The sequence below is a fragment of the Aulonocara stuartgranti genome (genome assembly GCF_965226115.1).
Source record: "Aulonocara stuartgranti genome assembly, chromosome: 23".
In the NCBI taxonomy this organism is placed as follows: domain Eukaryota; kingdom Metazoa; phylum Chordata; class Actinopteri; order Cichliformes; family Cichlidae; genus Aulonocara; species Aulonocara stuartgranti.
Window position 1 is genome coordinate 50,932,221 of NC_138958.1, and position 18,952 is coordinate 50,951,172.

At 40.6% G+C, this 18,952-nt stretch overlaps 1 protein-coding gene across 1 annotated transcript; it reads right to left on the reverse strand.

The window, feature by feature from the left end:
• Positions 1-1,796: 1,796 nt before the first annotated feature.
• Positions 1,797-12,814, reverse strand: arpc2 (actin related protein 2/3 complex, subunit 2). Its single transcript, XM_082524337.1, has 10 exons — positions 12,577-12,814; positions 10,806-10,840; positions 9,922-10,034; positions 5,660-5,705; positions 5,359-5,545; positions 5,107-5,200; positions 4,396-4,522; positions 4,201-4,301; positions 3,311-3,411; positions 1,797-2,267 (listed from the first exon to the last, which is right to left on the reverse strand). Exons 1-10 carry the CDS (start codon positions 12,648-12,650, stop codon positions 2,246-2,248), a joined length of 900 nt encoding a protein of 299 aa, XP_082380463.1. The 5' UTR covers positions 12,651-12,814; the 3' UTR covers positions 1,797-2,245.
• Between the last annotated feature and the right edge of the window lie 6,138 nt (positions 12,815-18,952).

An 18,952-nucleotide genomic window follows, 5' to 3' on the forward strand; every position in this document is an offset into this window, starting at 1 on the left:
TGCAGATGACACCCAGCTCTATCTGTCCATGAAGCCAGATAACACACACCAATGAGTTAAACTGCAGGAATGTCTTAAAGACATAAAGACCTGGATGGCCGCTAACTTTCTGCTTCTTAATTCAGATAAAACTGAGGTTATTGTACTCGGCCCTGAAAAGCTTAGAAATATGGTATCTAAGCAGATTCTTACTCTGGATGGCATTACCTTGGCCTCCAGTAACGCTGTGAGGAACCTTGGAGTCATTTTTGACCAGGACATGTCCTTCAACGCACATATTAAACAAATATGCAAGACTGCTTTCTTCCATTTGTGCAACATCTCTAAAGTTAGAAATATCCTGTCTCAGAGTGACGCTGAAAAACTAGTTCATGCATTTATTACTTCCAGGCTGGACGACTGTAATTCATTATTATCAGGATGTCCAAAAAAACTCCCTGAAAAGCCTTCAGCTAATCCAAAATGCTGCAGCAAGAGTCCTGACAGGGACTAGAAAGAGAGCAGATTTCTCCTGTTTTGGCTTCCCTTCATTGGCTTCCTGTTAAATCCAGGATTCAAAATCCTGCTCCTCACATACAAGGTCTTAAATAATCAGGCCCCATCTTATCTTAATGACCTTGTAGTACCATATCACCCTATTAGAGCACTTCGCTCTCGCTCTGCAGGCCTACTTGTTGTTCCTAGAGTATTTAAAAGTAGAATGGGAGGCAGAGCCTTCAGTTTTCAGGCCCCTCTTCTGTGGAACCAGCTTCCAGTTTGGATTCGGGAGACAGACACTATCTCTACTTTCAAGATTAGGCTTCAAACTTTCCTTTTTGCTAAAGCATATAGTTAGGGCTGGACCAGGTGACCCTGAATACTCCCTTAATTATGCTGCAATAGGTGTGGACTGCTGGGGATTCCCATGATGCATTGAGTTTTTCCTTTCCAGTCACCTTTCTCACTCACTATGTATTAACAGACCTCTCTCTGTTATTAACCTCTGTCTCTCTTCCACAGCATGTCTTTTATCCTGTCTTCGTTCTCTCACCCCAACCGGTCGCAGCAGATGGCCCCGCCCCTCCCTGAGCCTGGTTCTGCCGGAGGTTTCTTCCTGTTAAAAGGGAGTTTTTCCTTCCCACTGTCACCAAAGTGCTGCTCATAGGGGGTCATATGATTGTTGGGTTTTTCTCTGTATCTATGAAGCGCCTTGAGGCGACTTTTGTTGTGATTTGGCGCTATATAAATAAAATTGAATTGAACAACAATCCCACATTCAAAGTCACCTTAGTCGCCTTTGTTCCCGATTTCTCCAGGACCAGGTAATCCTTGAAAACTGAAGAACCTCAACTAAATAAACACACAACAAACCCATCCATCAATCTCCTTCTGCTTATCTGGGGCTGGGTTGCAGGGTAGCAGCCTAAGCAGAGAAGCCCAGACCTCCCTCTCCCTGGCCACCTCCTCCAGCTTATCCAGGGGAACACCAAGGAGTTCCCAGGCCAACCGAGCGATACAACCTCTCCGGCGTGTCCTGAGTCTTCCCTGGGACATCCTCCTGGTGGGACATGCCTGGAACACCTCACCCAGGAGGCGCCCAAGAGGCATCCTCGTCAGATGCCTGAACCACCTCAACTGGCTCCACACAACAAACTTCCTTTTAGTTGTGTGTCCCCAAACACACTGCAAAAGAGTTCAGTTTTTTCACTCTTGGCTATCCTCTATCAGGACAGTAAGCAAACAGTTCACTTGATAAAATTTTATCAAGTGAAAAAAAGTGAACAAAAAGATGCTTTTTTTAAAGCGTGATTTATTTCTCTTTTTTTCATGACAACGGTACAGAAGACATGAAAGTACAGAGGGGACTGAAATCATCCATCATGACTGTGAGGGCAAGCAAGAGTACCAAATGGAGTAAAAGATATCGTATCAAAAATTTCAGTTTTATCATATATATATTTATATAGGACTAATAATTCTTCTTTTCTTTTTAACTATGCAAAGCAAGGAATGCCCTTTTTCCATTTATTGTGAGGGTTTCCTCAGGTACGGACAGCATTATTATTCAACCAAATAAGAATAAAAAAAAACAAACAAAAACAAAACAAAAGTCTGGACATGAGAGGCTGGGAGGGCGGGCGGGGAATTAGAGGCTTCCTGAAGTCCGGTCCGATGTGGCGTTAAGTCTCATTGTGGCGCGTCTGGGCATGCCCACAGGAGGTGGGGGGGCGGGGGTGGATTGTACTTTTTCAGGTTAGGGTCGGCCTCAGCGGGAGAAGGTCTTTCCACTGAAAACGTAAAGACAAAACAGTTTTTTGTCAGATGAGAACATGAACATCGGTCACATGTTATGATAAAAATGAAGACAGAACCAGTGAACAGTGAGCGAGCCCGACTCTCTCCTGCCCTGGTAGGTACCTTAAAAAACAAGCTAAACACAACATTTCCCCTTATTTGTGTCACACATGCTGACTGCTGCCTCCAGCTTTGGATGTAAACAAGTTTCCAAGAAACGGAGTCAAGTTAAAAAAAAACAGTTCAACAAAAAGGACTGCACGTTGTAATCCTCAGCAATTAAAAAAAAAGGACATATTTACAGGTTGTTGTTGGTGCATTTCCTGTTTGTATCGTGTTTTGGCAGGCCCTCTGAGAGCTACTGAAAGATTCCATTCATCTTTGTGCATACCTGAACATCAAAAACGATAGTGCTACACAAGTAACCCTATCATCACATCTAATCTGCCAATCATATAAGGGAATCTGTCGCATGCTTTCGTGTCATTGCGTGACATTAAAGGTGACTGACACTTGGATTTCAGTTTTGTGTTCACATCAACATTTTTTCCCCGTCAGTCGTCAACCTGAGATTCAACAGAAATGTTTATCAACTAACTGCCGAAGCAGCGAGTGGCACTCGTCCAGTCTTCCAATCGAATCGTTCCTATTTCGGTTACACATTAGCCTCGGTGCAAAGCCTCTCTGAGCTCACGCTGTATGTATGCGCACCTTTCAAACAGCAGAAAACTATGCAGGCAAACATGCTGCACACCTCAAAAACACACAGACTGAAAGATGAAAAAGGCGCTTTTATCTTGTAAAAACAGAAGTGCCGAGATAGTATCCCCAGCCTGAATCCGCCGCTTGTTTTGCCTTTTTTATAAGTTATCACGAACAAAGATGCTTCTGATTCCCGAACACATCCTTGTGCAAGATCTGAAATGCGCTAAAGCTGAAGATGAAGCCTTAAAGTGCAGGTGAGGTTGTGTTAAGTCAAATATAATCAGTTGAACTCCGTTTGACAGAAACAGGGAGGAGAGCAGAGGCTACTTACGAGATGGTCTTCATCTCCTTCTTCTCTGCGTCGGGTCGAGCGCGGTTCAGCACCTTGAGGAAGTCTGACGTCTTGGCTCTCATACGTGTGTGAATGTAGGCCTGCGGAAGAGACGGGACATGTGATTCAATGCCAATCGCAACCTTATGATGTTAAGTGTTTAGTCTCCAGTGTTGGCACATTTCCCCTGGTCGCAAGGCTGCGGGGCGGAGGGGGGGGGATGCATGCTTTGCTCTGTGCTAATCGCTCGAGCCAAACTGCTCATGCTCGGAAAAAACAGCGGTTGTTTGTTTTCTAAGTTTACATCATCGCATTTCTAACATTTAAGCCTATAAATACATCTGCCTCGTCAGCTCACTGTCTGAGACAAAGACAACCAACGTCCACATCTCTGAAATGTCAGTCATACAAAACATGCACCGATTAGGGGTTACAGGAAGCACGTTCGAGCAATCGTGCTTAAGCAAGTCTTGTTTCGTGGGTCGTCGCATCTACACAAACGCCCTCTTGGGGGTAGTCAGACGAGATCTCACCGACAGCGGGACTTTGTATTGTAGAGAAAGAAAAAGAGAGAAAAACCGCACTATCGCGGTGGAGGATTGTTTGTGGTTTTTAGCTTTCAGCTTTGGCAGGTGTGTTTACTGACTTGAGTTCACCTGTCAGGGCCCTTCAAACACAACCAAACAGCTCAGAAATAACACTGCAACGAACAAAACAAGCATTTATTACTTGGGACAAAGATCGGGCTGGATCAAGGATTAAAGCAAAGAAAGTAAAAAAAACAAAAGAAAACAACAACTTTTGTTGTGTAAAATTATTTGAAACCCGGAAAACTGCCAAGTAAATAAAACCATCAAGTATAGAGGAGTGACTGGCTGAGGTGAATTCACCTTGGAGCACTTTATGTGGTAGTGCAGGTAGTCCCTGAAGGTGTGGATGAGGTTGATGGTGTTGTCTCTGGCATTGGCATTGGTGTGACGCGGAAACAGGACTGAAAACACAAAGCAACAAATTAAAACCACTGCGTTAGCTGTGAAGTGACCAGCAAATGCGAGTCTTTGTTAAACTAAAAACAAAGCACCGACCGAAAGTGATGTATCCGATGTTGTCCCCGACGGCGGCGTCTGTGTCCTTCAGCTCCAGAGGAGGCTCCCTGTGGCTGAAGAGCACCTGGGGAGCTGTGTGGCTGGCTCTCCGACCCTCTTTGAACTCCTACACACAGGAAAAATATGTTTGCAGCACTTTTTTAAAGCTTCTTTAATTATCAAAATGAAAAAAGAAAAAGAGAGAGGGCAATACAGTTGGAGTCAGTGGTCGGAATGACAGGAATTACAGGAATATGTTACATGAAAGCGCTCCACTCTGGTCCAGTAGGAGGCGGTAATGCAAATTAAAGCCCCGTTTCCATTAGAACCTACTCGGATCGACTCGGCACAGTTCGCTACTGTTTTCAGGGTTTTCCATTCACTTGGAACCAGGTACTTTTAAAATATCTGCTCTGCAGAGGTTCCAAACAGGTACTAAAATGTGTCATCATCAGACCTCATGCCACTGATTGGCTGGTCAAAATTAAAACCGCCTTTTTTGAAACTCAGCAACAGAGGAAATGGGTATAAAAAAATAACGCAGTGATCCCTCAAGTCTGATAAATAGCCACAGACCAATCATAGAAGCACGTATATTCTTCCCTCGACGTCCATCCAAGTCGAGTCGTGGCGAGTCGATCCGAGTAGGTACGAATGGAAAAGGAGCTAAGCAAAGACAGTAGAAATCAGTAAATGTGGCCTCACACACACCTGCATGAAGACTTTGCCGATGATGACGTCGTCGTCGTCTTTGAACACTGTGCTGAACACCACCGTCACTCTGTCTTTCTTGGCCTCCAAATACCTGCAGCGACCACAAGTTATGTTGGCTTCCAGAGAAATGACAGGAACGAGGTCCGAAATACATCAATTTATTTTTGATATACTTTAAGACCTGTGCTGAAATGGCTAACAAATGTCTTTAACTCTTGCTTTCCTAAATGTTTCTCATGACACACTCACATGGACTCGTCCTCTCTGTAGTGGACCACGGCCCTCTTCTCGCCCTCTTTGCCTTCCTCCTGGAACTTGAAATATTTCTCAAACACTGAGGCAAAGCAGTTCCTCTTGAGCATGCCGGCCTGGTGGACAACCTCATCTTTGTTGGCTGGTAGAACGTCCAGGTCGTAGAGGACGGACACGTTGTAGCCTGTAATATAATACATGTAGAGCTTTTATTTTTACAGTCGAGGAAAAAAAAATAGCATCAAGGCTCAGCTGATTTCTGAAACTTGCAGAAAAAAAGAGCTCAAAAAGACCTTACCCGCCTCTGGTGAAACCAGGAAGTTCCCATAGACCCTCTTGAGCAACTGGAATTAAAAATATGAACTTTATTTGTAACACACATCCGTATTGTGGTTTTTCAAGAGCTGCACTGCACAGAACAAATGTAGCACAACAGCAAAAGACAGATTACTCAATGGGCCTAAAAAAAAACAAAACACTGAATAATTACTCTACTAATTGAAGAGTCTTGTTAGAGGCCCGACTCCAAAGGTGTGGCTTTAATAGCACAGAGGAGAAAAATTAAAAGTTGGAGGCTTTCTTTTAACCACTTTCAAAACAGATCTTTCATTTTCTTGGAAATCTTAGTAGTTTTCACATGTGGTGGGAATCCTGTGAGATCTAAGAGGACCTCTTCCAGCTCCATATTTTTAGACTTGATATCTAAGGTAGCTTTGCAAAAACAAAAAGAAACAAGAAGAAGAACTTTATTGGGATTTTGCAAAAACATGGCCTCTAACCATGTGGTGTGAACCTGTCCATCATTTTGGACGTTTGACAACCGTGGTGACAATGTAGGATCAAGTGAATAAGGTCCTGGTCACCCAGGCCTAGAGACTGGTCTGCAACCATCTGGCAACTACCCGCATAGTATTCTCTAACTGGTTTTAAGTGGTTTCTAGAAGTTGACGGGAGTTGGTGGGGAAAATAACTTTTAAAGACCCAATCAGGCAGGACTTCATGCTGGTCAATGATGCCTTGGCAACCGCCTGTCAATAGAAACGCTCAGTTCTTGACCGGTTAGCAAAAAACCTTCTTGTGACTGCCTTTGTCAGCTAGCGTACCGCTGTGGTCTGTATTTAAAGGGAAGTGATGGACTTTGAGCTGTAGTGATACTGTGAGCAGTGTGACGCTAACAGGAAATGGGAAAGGTCAACTTTCAGACTAAAAGTTGCACCTTCTGAAACATGTTGGCTGCAGTGCTGCAGCATAACTTTTACTTTAAAAAACAATGTTCTGTATTTCTAATTAGATTCAAGCTGTATCTTATCCACATCCTTTTCAATCTGAACTACCGCTGGGCCTGCAGTTAACAGATATTTGCAGACAAACATCAAAAACTACAGGCAACCAAAGCAATCGCTACATTTTTGATCCAGCGACAACAAGCAGCTTTAAAGAATCACTGCCAACCAGTGGGAGAACACACTTTTTTCCCTAACAACTGGTGGCTCCATCACATAGAATATGGCATGTGCTAATGACGTCACATGAGAAACCTCAATATTAATATCTAAGAACGCAACATAAATTCATTAATAGATTTATGAACTCTAATATAAATGAAAGAGTACTTTTGGCAGCTTCCTCATGTCCCAAGACTTCTCACCACAGTGGACGCATCTACATACTGATATCAGGACTCGAGACGAGTATCAGAAGGAAACTAGCTTTTGACACAGGAGCCTGGGTTTGTGTCTCAATCCAAAGGAGAAAAATGGCCACTGAAGCTTTACGATTACTGCCGTAGAGTCAACGCTTGGATTGGTGTTTGGATGTTAAAATGTGATATAGCCACTTTTACTGACATCATACAGAGCTGAGAGTAGAAAACAAATGTTTGTAATAGTTTCTACCTCCTGGGAATTACTCATACATACACTGACTTGTTGAACATCCGGAATTTCATGTGTATAAGAGATAAGAGCGTGAGAGGTCTGTTTTAAGTATGTGGTTTACAACAGAGCAGAGAGGTGGCTAAACAAACTTGCCGCTCAATGAAAGACTTGTACTGTGACAGGAAGGAGGTGTGTGTGTTTCAAGGAGGTAATGAAAGGTCGGAGGCTCCTCTGTAATAGATGCCTGTCATTCAGGAATGAACAGAGCAATATGCAAATCAGACCAACGGCAAGAATCTAACACAAAAACGTCGCAGTCTCCTCACAGGGGTCTGTTCTTTCTTCCTTGTACTTGCTCCCTTTAGGTCAAATTACTCGACATACCAACATCACATTTGATTTTGCTGCTATGTAGATGGTTTACAACTGTATTTACCCATGAAACAGCTATTCCATAAGGTTAAGAACTTTAAGATAATCTTTGACAAATCAACGCAGCCAAGTCAAGAGAGCAGTTTGTTCCAAACTTTTTTGTGGTTATGCATGCCTTGTGTTCCACCCACAGACTGGACTGCTGTTTTGCGCTGCATACTGGAGTTGCTCAATCATATGCTGCGGCCAGATTACTGACTGGGACAAAACAAAACGTTTGCAGCCTGTGCTTGACAGAATCCAGAGTAAAGTGACACTGTTGGAGTTTAAAGCCTTAAATTATCTTGATAAGCTTCCTGATCACTTTTCACTATTAAGCAGTTGAAGCTTATTTCAAAGGGGGCTCGTGCCTTTGCTGTTATCACACCCAAACCCTGGGATCTCCTCACAAGTAATCTCAGACAAGCATCAACTGTGTCTTTAAATCTCAGCTGACGTTCTGCCAAGCTTTAGGAAACTGCAGTTTTCTGAAACTGTCATTGTGTTAATTCATGCAAACACTGAATGTGTGTAGTGCCTATTTAGTTTTTAGTGTGTGTGAGAATGAGCAAGTGGCTTAAAAAACAGCCCCTGCGCTGCTCGTTTTCCAAACTGACTCGTCACAGGAAGAATAAAACGAATGTGCCACTATTCACACCGCTATTCCCAGCTTCAGGGAACGAGGAGGGGCGAAGCGGCTGGGCAGCAGCCAAGCCTTTCATACACAGTGGCTGCTGCTCGCAGTCAGCACTTCCTCGCCTGGGGTGAGTCACACACACACACTTCCTGTTTCTACTGAAAGCCTCAGCGGCTGCTTTCTTCCTTACATGGCAACAGAGCACTTGTGTAGGTTTGTGTGTGTTTGTGTGTGTGGAGGGAAATAATGACCTCATTCTACTTTTATTTTATATCTCAGATCGACTCACCATCATCAGGAATCAAATTCAGTAGCAGCCTTGCCTGAACCCATGGCTCTTTTTACAGTTTCACTTGCACTCGGGTTTATTATCACTGAAATCAAAGTGTGCAATGAAAGACACTTGCACGCACTGTCCCAGATTAACTCTCATGTACCAATCAGGGATCTGGTAGAAGAAAACTGAACAAAGCTAAGCATATTTCAATCAGATGCCACAAAAAACCAACCCAAAACCTCACGTTTGTTTTAGTGCTTTTCATTAAAATAATCATATATCGTGCTGAAGAACAAAGCAAAACTAAAGGTCCTTTATGTTCAAGCCTGGATGAACCTCGGGCACTTTTAGTGCGCTCAAGGATGAAACACCAACACAAAAAAATGCAAAACAAAGCAGCAGGTGCCTTGACCACCCGGATTTACCCCCTTTAAAAGGAAACCAAAACATATTTTGCTTGGTTGTGCAGTTTTCTCCCTTAATCTGCCTTTGATCAGCTTCTATTCACTGCTTAGAATAACAGAGCATAAATGGACCAATGCACAGCACTGAATAATGCTGCATGTGTGTATCAAACGCCAGCACAGACATAAAAGGACACAGGCCTCTGAGTGACACCGAAGCGTGGTACAGACAGCAGCCAGCAGTGTGGTGGACGTTTATACCAGATTCTACCCACGTTTGCAGCTCGACATGCAGGGCTGGTTTATTGTGACACCACAGCATGTTAGAAGAAGTTTAAAGTCACAATAAAACAATATCACAATAATTGACTCATATTAAGCATAGCCGTAAAAAGGCGACTGAATGGAAAGAAGGTAACCCCCTTGTGACTGTACTTAAGCCTCGGTTCACAACTGCTTTTTCCTACTCTTGTGCCGAGCTGACATCATCGTGGATCGCCTTATATGGTCATCATAGCCACAGCCAAAGTCGAGTTTATAAGAAGTAGGTTCTGTTTGTAAAAACCCACATGAGGGACAGCTAAGCAGAAAAAAGGGGCTTTTAGAGAGCGTGGCTTAAAGAGACAGGACCTACAGTGTGTGGGTTCAGATAAAGGGTGAACTGAGGAGCTGCAGAAAGGACAGCTATAAGATGACCAATCATACAAAGCAGCTTTAGTCCCTGATTTAAACTATAGATGTGATAATAATAACTCTTTTAAGGTTATCCTTAATTGCACTTTCTGTATAACGAGAATGTTCTTGTGTTGTAGAGGATGTGAAACCAGCTATAATCAAGACTCTGCAAAGGCCTCTGTGTCATACATGCTAAATAAAAAAATCATCTGATTCTTTGTATTCAGGTTTTGAGAAACATTTTCCAGCCTCTCGCTCTCTTTTGTGTGTGTGTTTTACCTCGTCAGCTCCATGATCCTGCAGCTCCTTGTAGAACTTCAGAGAGATGCTGATCATCACTTTGGTCTTGTCCCCATTGGGGTTGGAGATGTGGTACAAGACGCCATCGAAGTCTGCAGCACACAGGCACAGAGTTAATACCAGCGGGGGAGAAATGCTCAACTTTAAATGAATTATAAAACCCATTTAAAAACAACTCGTGTTGACCAAAGTGCTGTACAAACATAAAACAGAAGACAAGGGAATGGATAAGAAATAAGTAAAATACATGTTAGTAGGCGCTAAACACATTCAGTCACAGCTGAAACAGGCACAGGAGACACGGTGAGCAACTCAGGAAAGACTCCAATGAACGCCTCGATCTTTTCATTCCTCACTTAGACAGACGAGACGTCCATGTTTTCAGATTCAACACTGATTACAGGAACATGTGCAATAAGCTGGCTGCATAATAGGAAACTGAAGACAACACCACCATCAGCACCACCCTTTAAATTTTGAAATAGGCGTGCACAAAAATGTGATTGTGTCTGATCAAATCCAAACATTACATTACAACCTTCTTCACAGCGGGTTACACAAAATACTGCACGACACAACACACACAGAAATCTATAAGCCATAATATGAACTACATTAAAGTCATTTAAAGAAATGTCATGCGGCCCATCCAACACTGGCTCATATGATTTGGTTTCATTTAATTTGGAGAACAGCAAAAAGTTCCTTCCTTATCCAGACAGCAAAAAGGGCACACTGGTGATGACGACTCAACTCGGCTGAGAGAGCCACGTTATCGAAACTGTGTGTTAAAATCTAAACACGGATATTCAAATATAGTACAAACGGGGCAAAAATAGCACGCTGCTGCACGAGACACTCACCCGCAAACGTCACATCGACGGCCTCTGGTTTGGTTCTGTGAGGAGAAAAAGAAACAACATGAGGAGACCAGTTTGTTAAGCCCACAAAGCTGGAGTTCAATTTACCATCTTAAATAGCATCAAAACAAACAAAGAAACAATGAAGGTAGTGAGGAGGTTTAAGTAGACTTGATGGTTAAAAAGGAAACAAAAAGGGTCATCGCAGCATTCAAAGCCACACACTGCAAACAAGCTAGCTAGCTATTGCTTTGTTTCCCGTTTGTTATAATTACTGCCACTAGATTCTTTATATTTGTATGATGAAAGATGATTAGAGCCCATCCAATGTAGGTTTTTAAGAATGATACTAATACCGATGTTTGGGGATTTTAAAAAAACCCGCAATAACATGGTTGAATTTGCAGACATTATTCTGCAAAAGGAGAAACAAAAAGAACTGCTAGTAGCAGTTGCAGCTGACCAAACTAAATCACTTCCTCTGATAAAACCATAAAAGCTCAACAGTATCTCTAGCTTTACAGCACGTGTAGAGTGGCTTAGTCAAGGGTGTCTTCATGGTAAGCTGGTTACCAGTTTGTGAAATACATGGATGGGGAGTTAATCAGAACTGACCCTCATTATTTCTTCTACATTATAATCTGAACAGGACCTGTTAGTTGCTGTTCAAGTTACAGTACTGTGCAATACTGGTATTACTCCCGCTACCAGTCAAGGACTGGGACACAAATTAATTGCAAGATGAAGCCGTGCGCTTGCTAAAATGCAAAACATTTAAATGTTTTATGTAATGACGTCATGATGGAGTCACAGCTTTAATGAATCATCTCGACACGACAGCTTAAAAAACAAACAAAAAACAAACAAACAATATAAGCAATGCCTGGGGAATGCACAGTAGCAAATCAACAGTGTAAAGGTGGATGCTGCAGCGACTTGTCCACACGCTCATGCTCTGAGGAGCTGCAGCTGCTGGCTGTGCAGAGCAGACTTGACTCAGCCTGACTACAGGAATGCGGAAGCAGGAGAAAAAGCGAGAGAGATGGGCGATGGTTGGCTATCATTTAGCCACTAAAAGCTTTATGTACTGCCGCGGAAGGCAAATAAATGGTCTTTATTAAGTGAAAACACCGCGGGCATATAATCTGATCTGCCGTGGTGGAGTGACACCGGAAATGAGAAGATAGTTTGCCTTGACAAACCTGTTGTGTCCGAAAAAAAGAAATAAAGTCCTCACTTCATATAAAAATATATACTATATTTATAAAAATAGTTTTTATAGGCGGTTTGTGATTTTACATATGATGTTATCAACCAGTGTGGAATAGCTTAATCATTTTTTTAAAAAAGCTTATAAATTAGCTTTATTCCCGCTAGCTCCCTTAAGGCTATGTAACCTTTTAAAAATATTTGCTTCGTATTTATTGGCAGCGCAGTGTAAATATAACCTAAGTATCTATTGTGTGCTTTGTTGTTTTATCTCCAAGGTATGTGGGAGAACCGCCAGGGGAGATTAAATTCAATGGGGTTACAATTTTTGGCACAACACCGCCCGTGCAGACACACCCCGGCTCGTCGAGGCAGAGCAACAAGCTAACTCTATGTGTATTTCGGCACTTTAAAAAAAAATCAATACTCTTTAGACCACATAGCTTAACTTTGTTGAACCTGCTGTACCCGATCTCCCCCGTTTCTTTAAATGAAGCCATCATCTTCTGTAAGAAGCTAAAGGGGAAGCTAGCGGTGCTAGCCAGGTGTAGCGATGATTTCTCACCCGTTGGATGCGCCGTCGAACTTGAGCGTCAGCGTCTCCTCGATAATGCGGTTATTAATTTCTAACAGGATCATCGCAGCGGACGCCGGTGTCGAGGAAAAGGGGGGATAAGCGGTGTTGTTTGGTGGGGTTCACCTCTTTGTGTCAAATTCTGCAAATTTTTTCCTGCCCTGACAGACCCGACCGCTTCCGTCGAGGCTACTTCCGCCCGCAACTTCCGCGTATTTTACTCGCAGGGCCCAAATAAGACTGGGGCGTCTAAAATAATGCCTGTAATAAATTCGTAATGACAGTACTGCGGCGGGTTCATAAGAAAGAAACAGGTGTCCGCGACTTAATAAGTGTAAATGGTACATCAATCACAATTTTAGGGCCACACAACTGCACTAATCAGGAAATACTTGTTCATACTTGTTATTTAAAAAAGGCTATTTATTTATTTAGAACAGACTGCTGTAAGAGAGAAAAGGAAGGTTTTCATGACGATAGTGAGACCTGCTGTGGTGCATGGTTTGAAGGTGTAACTTACAAAAAGACAGATATAGTTTGGAGACAAAGTTAGAGAGGCAAGACTGAGCTGGTTTGGATGTGTGCAGAGGAGGATGGTGGATATATTGGACAACGCAAAATGAACATGAGCTGGCAGGCAGAAGGAGAAGAGGAAACCACATAGATGGTTCATGGATGCTGTTGAGGAGGACAGTGGAGGATGCTGGGATAGGGTGAGGTGAGGCAGATGATCCACTGCGGCGACCTCTAAGGAATCAGCTAAAAGAAGTCGAAAAAAGAAAAGAAAACAAATAGACTAGATTACTCTAAAGACTTATTTAAATAGGGAAACCTGATGTGAAAATTAAGTAACCTGAGATTAATTGAGTGTGGGGAAAGCACACAAATTACTTAGAAAAGGCCCTATACTCAGCAAGGCAATAATGCTTCTAAGTTGAATATGAATAATGTTTCTCAAAACACACGCACATATTATGTTACATGACCAGTCTGATAACCATTTACAAGCTTAGTTGGAAAAGGAAAAGAAGGTGTGGTTTCTTAAAAAGTCTGAAAACAAAGTGAGCCATTGTTTTCTGGTTTAGAGAAGCTGTGACTTCTCCATCCAACTACAAATGAAACATGCAGTATTGCACGTCTTGCGCCGCCCCTCATTTCTTTAAATTTTGTTAGGCAAATGTGAAACATGTGCAGCAGTCTTTTTTTTTAACATGCACACATAGATAAATACATAAATAGAAATGCGGTATGTAATGTAAAAACAAAGCTTGTAGAATTATAAGTATAACTCTGCAATGATACTAATAATAACAAGAAATCGTTAAATTGGTGTGATCATCTTTATTCTCCATCACAGCCTGAGTTCTCTTAGTCAAGCCTGCTTATTATTTCTTTAAGGACATGGCTTTCAGATTCAGTTCATCTGCTATAGATAGATTTTTTTCTTTTGTCTACCACCTGCCCAGTTTCCTCAAATTTCTTAAGGACACACTGCGCATCATGTAGAGATGCCAAGTCAAGTCGTTGGCAAATAGCTATTTGGCAGCCACCTCTCTGCAAACAAACAGAAAGCTTTGCTCTGGAAATGATCAGGTACAATTATTCAAATTCAAATTTTATTTGTCACGTACACAGTCATACACAGTACGATATGTAGTGAAATGCTTGGACAACTGCTCGTGACCTAAAGAAAACAAAAAAGGAAAAGGCTATGAATAAGATAGGAAATAAATATGAAAAATTAAAAAGGGTAAATTTAACTAGGAAGGAATAAAATATAAATTAAGGTTAAAAATGAAATAACTGTACAACACAAATTAGAATGAAGGGTAAATTTAACTGGGAAGAATAAGATAAAATATATAAATTAAAGTTGAAAATAAAATAACTGTACAACAAAATACACAATACACAGTATAGAAATATATACGAATGTATGAAGAAATATAAATAAATATATACACAATAACAGCAGCTGTACAAGTATTAACTGGAAATGAAGAATGTAGTGACCAGTGTTGTGCAATCCACATTATGTCTTGTGCAGTGCAAATATGCTTAAAGTGATTAAGTGATGAAGTGAAAACAAAGTCCAGAATGTCCAGTGTGTGTGTAAGAACTGTATGTGTGGGTCAGTACTGTGTGGTGGTGTGATTGAGAGACCGTATCGCCTGCTGGAAGAAGCAAAAATAATGTCAAAACACAAATATGTGTTACATGTTTCTGATGTGCTAAAAGTTTTGATATGAGCATGAATCCTCTGTTTGGAGATTATAAATCATCAGGTCATCAATATTCTCAACTGTTTATCCAAATCAGGGCTTTCGTTTAGTTCGACTTTTATGTAAATCAACATTATTAAATCTATCATCGGTATAAGAGAGGAAAACATTTTAGTACTGTAATAAAGCTCATACGTTAACAATGTTGTTATAAATACATTAAAAATACATTAAATATCTTATAACACCTTGTACCTGGCGGGATTACCAAGTTAACTTCCCCAACAATGTTAATCGCTCATACAGACACTGTTATTGGCAAAACAGTCTAAATTCCTGAATGCAACCCCTGCTGTTGTTGTTTATGCTGTTAGACATTTTCTGCTTAACTGGCAGCATGAACGGTATTCTGCGATTTCTTGTCAGGGTCTTGTCAGTGATCTGGTGTCTGTCACCATGATGCTGCTGGTACCCACTTCCCCCAGACCAACTGGTTTGGTCATGTCAAAGCATTTTCATTTTTCATTTTGGATTTTTTGTTAAATTTCCTCACAGAGGACTTTTGCTCGCATTGTTAGAGATCACACTCAACGGGATTACAAGGAAACTGGACTCTTCAGTCTGACCTCCATGTAAGTGAGTACAGTGCTGCTTTTCTTGGTTAAAGATAAGATAAGATAAGATAACTCTTTATTGTCATTGCACAGTCATACATAGTACAGTAGTACAATGAAATTGGAAAAACTGTCCTACGTCGGCACTACATATAACACAACACGACACGATATGACACATCACAACGTAACAAACAACACAACACAGTATATTAACTTAGTATAAAAAAGAAGAATAAGTGTATGTGTATTGCACACTGTTATTATTGCACATTAATTATTATTGCACCTTGTTATAAATATAAATATTATTGTTATCGTTTTAAACATTGTTACCTCCCCCTAAAAAGTCCAGGGAGGTATCCAGTCAGGTCAGCTATTTACACTGATCAGGGCTGTTGCCCTGTTGTAAAAGCTGTCCTTGAGTCTATTTGTTCGGGACCTCAGCAGCCTGAACCTCCTGCCAGACGGCAGCAGCTTAAACACCCGGTGTCCTGGTGTGTGCAGTCCCGTAGGATGCTGCGTGCCCTCTTGAGACAGCGAGTGCTGTACAGGTCCTTCAGGGAGGGAAGAGGATGTCCAATGATTTTTTGAGATGTAACTATGTACAATTCATTCTAAAGTTTGAATGTAATAATCAAATGTGCTTGGGTTGGGTGATCAAACCCCCCAAAACAAACAAAAACAACCCAAACACTTGATGTGTGGTTATTTTTATATTTTTGCTGATAAATAAAATGTACTCTCCAGCACAAACCTGTGTAGCCAGTCGTAAAGCAAACTTGGTGTTGGTGTAATTAAAAGATATGGTAAACGAACCATCAGTAGCTGCCAAGCCTGACATCTTTAGAGCAATACAATAGAACAATACAATTAATAAGAAAGAACCATGTAAAGATGAAAAGAAGCAAAACAGGAAACCTGGTATGTAGAAGCAGATAATGACTCCCTCTGACTAACCATATAGTTATACAGTATTCAGGGTTTTTGATTTTTGATTGGCACAGATTTTTATCCCGGCTCTCCCTCCTGACACAGTCTCCACAGGAATTTTCGAGCTTTTCCACAAATACCTACTCCTACCAGTCCCACCCTGGTCTTGAGTCGGGGCTTAACGTGCTAATTTACATATATTATCACTGAACTTGTATTAATCACGGAGCCACTTAATTACCAGACAAATCTTTCATCAAATAGTGAGATATCTTATGGAGTTATTTTCAGTGGGGTTTACACTATTATACATTTCATAAGACAAACCATAATTTGGGAGATATTTTACAATGAAAGATGTTGAGACTGGATTTTACTACATTGATGAGAAAATCCATAAAAATGCAATGAAATGCATGATTTTACAGTAAAACGTATTTAAACCATATTTGTGTTTTTACAGATTGATGAATCTGTATTTTCTAACCATTTACCTATTTATGTTCACATCTTTTTACATTTTTTATACAGTGTTAATACATTTTAAGATGATTAAACACCTGTAACTTAAAAAATAGTAAAGTTTCTGATCAGTCATAACTTAGTCTTTAAATATGTGCTGATAAATAAAATAAAAGCATATATGTAATAGTTAGCTATAGTTAAACCTTTACATAAGTACACAAATTATTGAAGAAAAAAAGGCAAACGTAAAAACAAACAAACAAAGAAACGACCTTCACTTTCAGATTTTCATTGTCATTTTTTTATATTTTATTGTTGCTCATATGATTTATTTTACATATAAAACTTCAGTTAAGTTTCTTGTGTTTTCTATAAGGTTTTATATTGTAATAGAATGCTGCCAGTTTATTATAAACGTGCATAACATTGTGGAGACAAACCTTTCTGAATAACTTGTTTGGCTGCGCCAGTTCTCCTGAACAGAAACTGATAGGGTTAAAATGCATTAAAAAAATAGCGAGCATGCCAGGTGTTATTTTCAGTGTGTCACTGAGGAAACAAGGCGCTGCTGAATTTGCATTAGCAGCGATCGGATCTTTGCATTAACGCTGTGCCTTTTGTGCATTTTGCTTCCTCATTTTTTGCACAATTCGCTTTCTCTTTGCAGAATGAGCAGTCCCATCTTGGGGCAAACGTGTGCATCATCATTATGTGACAGACACATAAATCAAGCAGTGATCAAAGTTATAGTTAGACAAGAAATGATGGCCTCCTTCTTTACATGTTAGAAAAGGCAAAATCATTTTGAAAACAGTGTCTGTTTAATAGTTTTTCAGTATTATATTCTTAAACTAATGATACTGAAAATAGAAAAGCTCGGGTGATTTGATTACATGAAAAACAGATAATTTACATGGAAAAGGGAAGTTATCACACTTTAAAATCCATAACATTAGAATTAGGGGTTTTAGAAATCAGACATCTGAGGTGTGATGGTTTCTTTGCTGTTCACGTGTTGAAACTATATCTTTTACTGAAACTTAATTACAGTGGAAGAGTACCAGTTACTTTTCTAAAGAAGATAGAAGTAAAAAAGTCGGGCATGCAGAGATAAGAGCGGTTTGCCCGGCCACAGTAACTGTAGAAATATTTGGCACAAACCCCAGGCAGCTTTCTGAAGAAACCCATGTCAGCTGTGAAGAATGTAGCCCACAACAATGGCAAATTCAAAGCTGTAAAGATAACCACTCTGCAGTATTGTGGAGAAGGACCCTAGCAACCCACGCACGGCATGTTGTGATTAAATAGAACTGAAGGTGGTGACGTGGCCTTGTAAAGGAAAAAAAGTTATTTGAGTCTCTTTGACATTGAGTGGACGGATATAAAGATATAAAACAAGCTGTGCATGCAAGAAAACCTCATAACATCTAAAGTAATATTTCACAAAACCTCATGGAGGGAATTTTAGAGATTGGTGAACAGTTATGAAAAACACCCAAGAAGAACATGTTTCAGATAAAGGTTGCAATAGTACCTTCAGACTTTGTCCACATAGGAAAATGCATCTATTCATCTATTATTAAAAAACAGACTTTGCTGAATTGAGTCAAAGTCAATTTAAAGTGTTTAACTTCCTGACACATTAGCTCACTTTTAAAATCTCCTATTTGAGATGAGTTGGAATTTTCTGTTAGTATGCATTTTTAAAAAAGTAAGTATAAAAATTGGTATTTAAAAGATGTCCTCGTTTAAGGAAAACACAAAGTATGAAAGAGTTTACTGAGCACAAAATGCAAAGAAAGTCACTGTAAGGTCCCCCATATGAAAACACAGGACATACCCGACTTCAGAGGATACCCGGGTACACAAAAAGAGATGAACAGAAGTGAATTTGCTTTGTCTATGAAAGAAACTGCAATAACTAAAAAGAAGAAATAGTCTCTGAAATAAAAATTAGAGGAAGAACAATCTGTTGTCATTGTGGTGTTTCAAACATATCCTTTCCAAGGTGCATTCAGTGTTTTGTTGTCTGAAATACCACCAATTTCCCCGGCTTGTACAGACATTTTCACACAAAAACAAATACGCAAAAGCAAAAATCTGCTGTTGTGTCTGTAAGATAACCATCTGTCA

Coding starts and splice junctions, on each gene's coding strand:
- arpc2 (XM_082524337.1), bottom strand. CDS start 12,650: ATGATCCTGTTAGAAATTAATAACCGCATTATCGAGGAGACGCTGACG. Junction 10,841..12,576: donor TTCGACGGCGCATCCAACGG/GTGAGAAATCAT, acceptor TTCTCCTCACAG/AACCAAACCAGAGGCCGTCG. Junction 4,302..4,395: donor CATCGGATACATCACTTTCG/GTCGGTGCTTTG, acceptor TTGTGTTTTCAG/TCCTGTTTCCGCGTCACACC.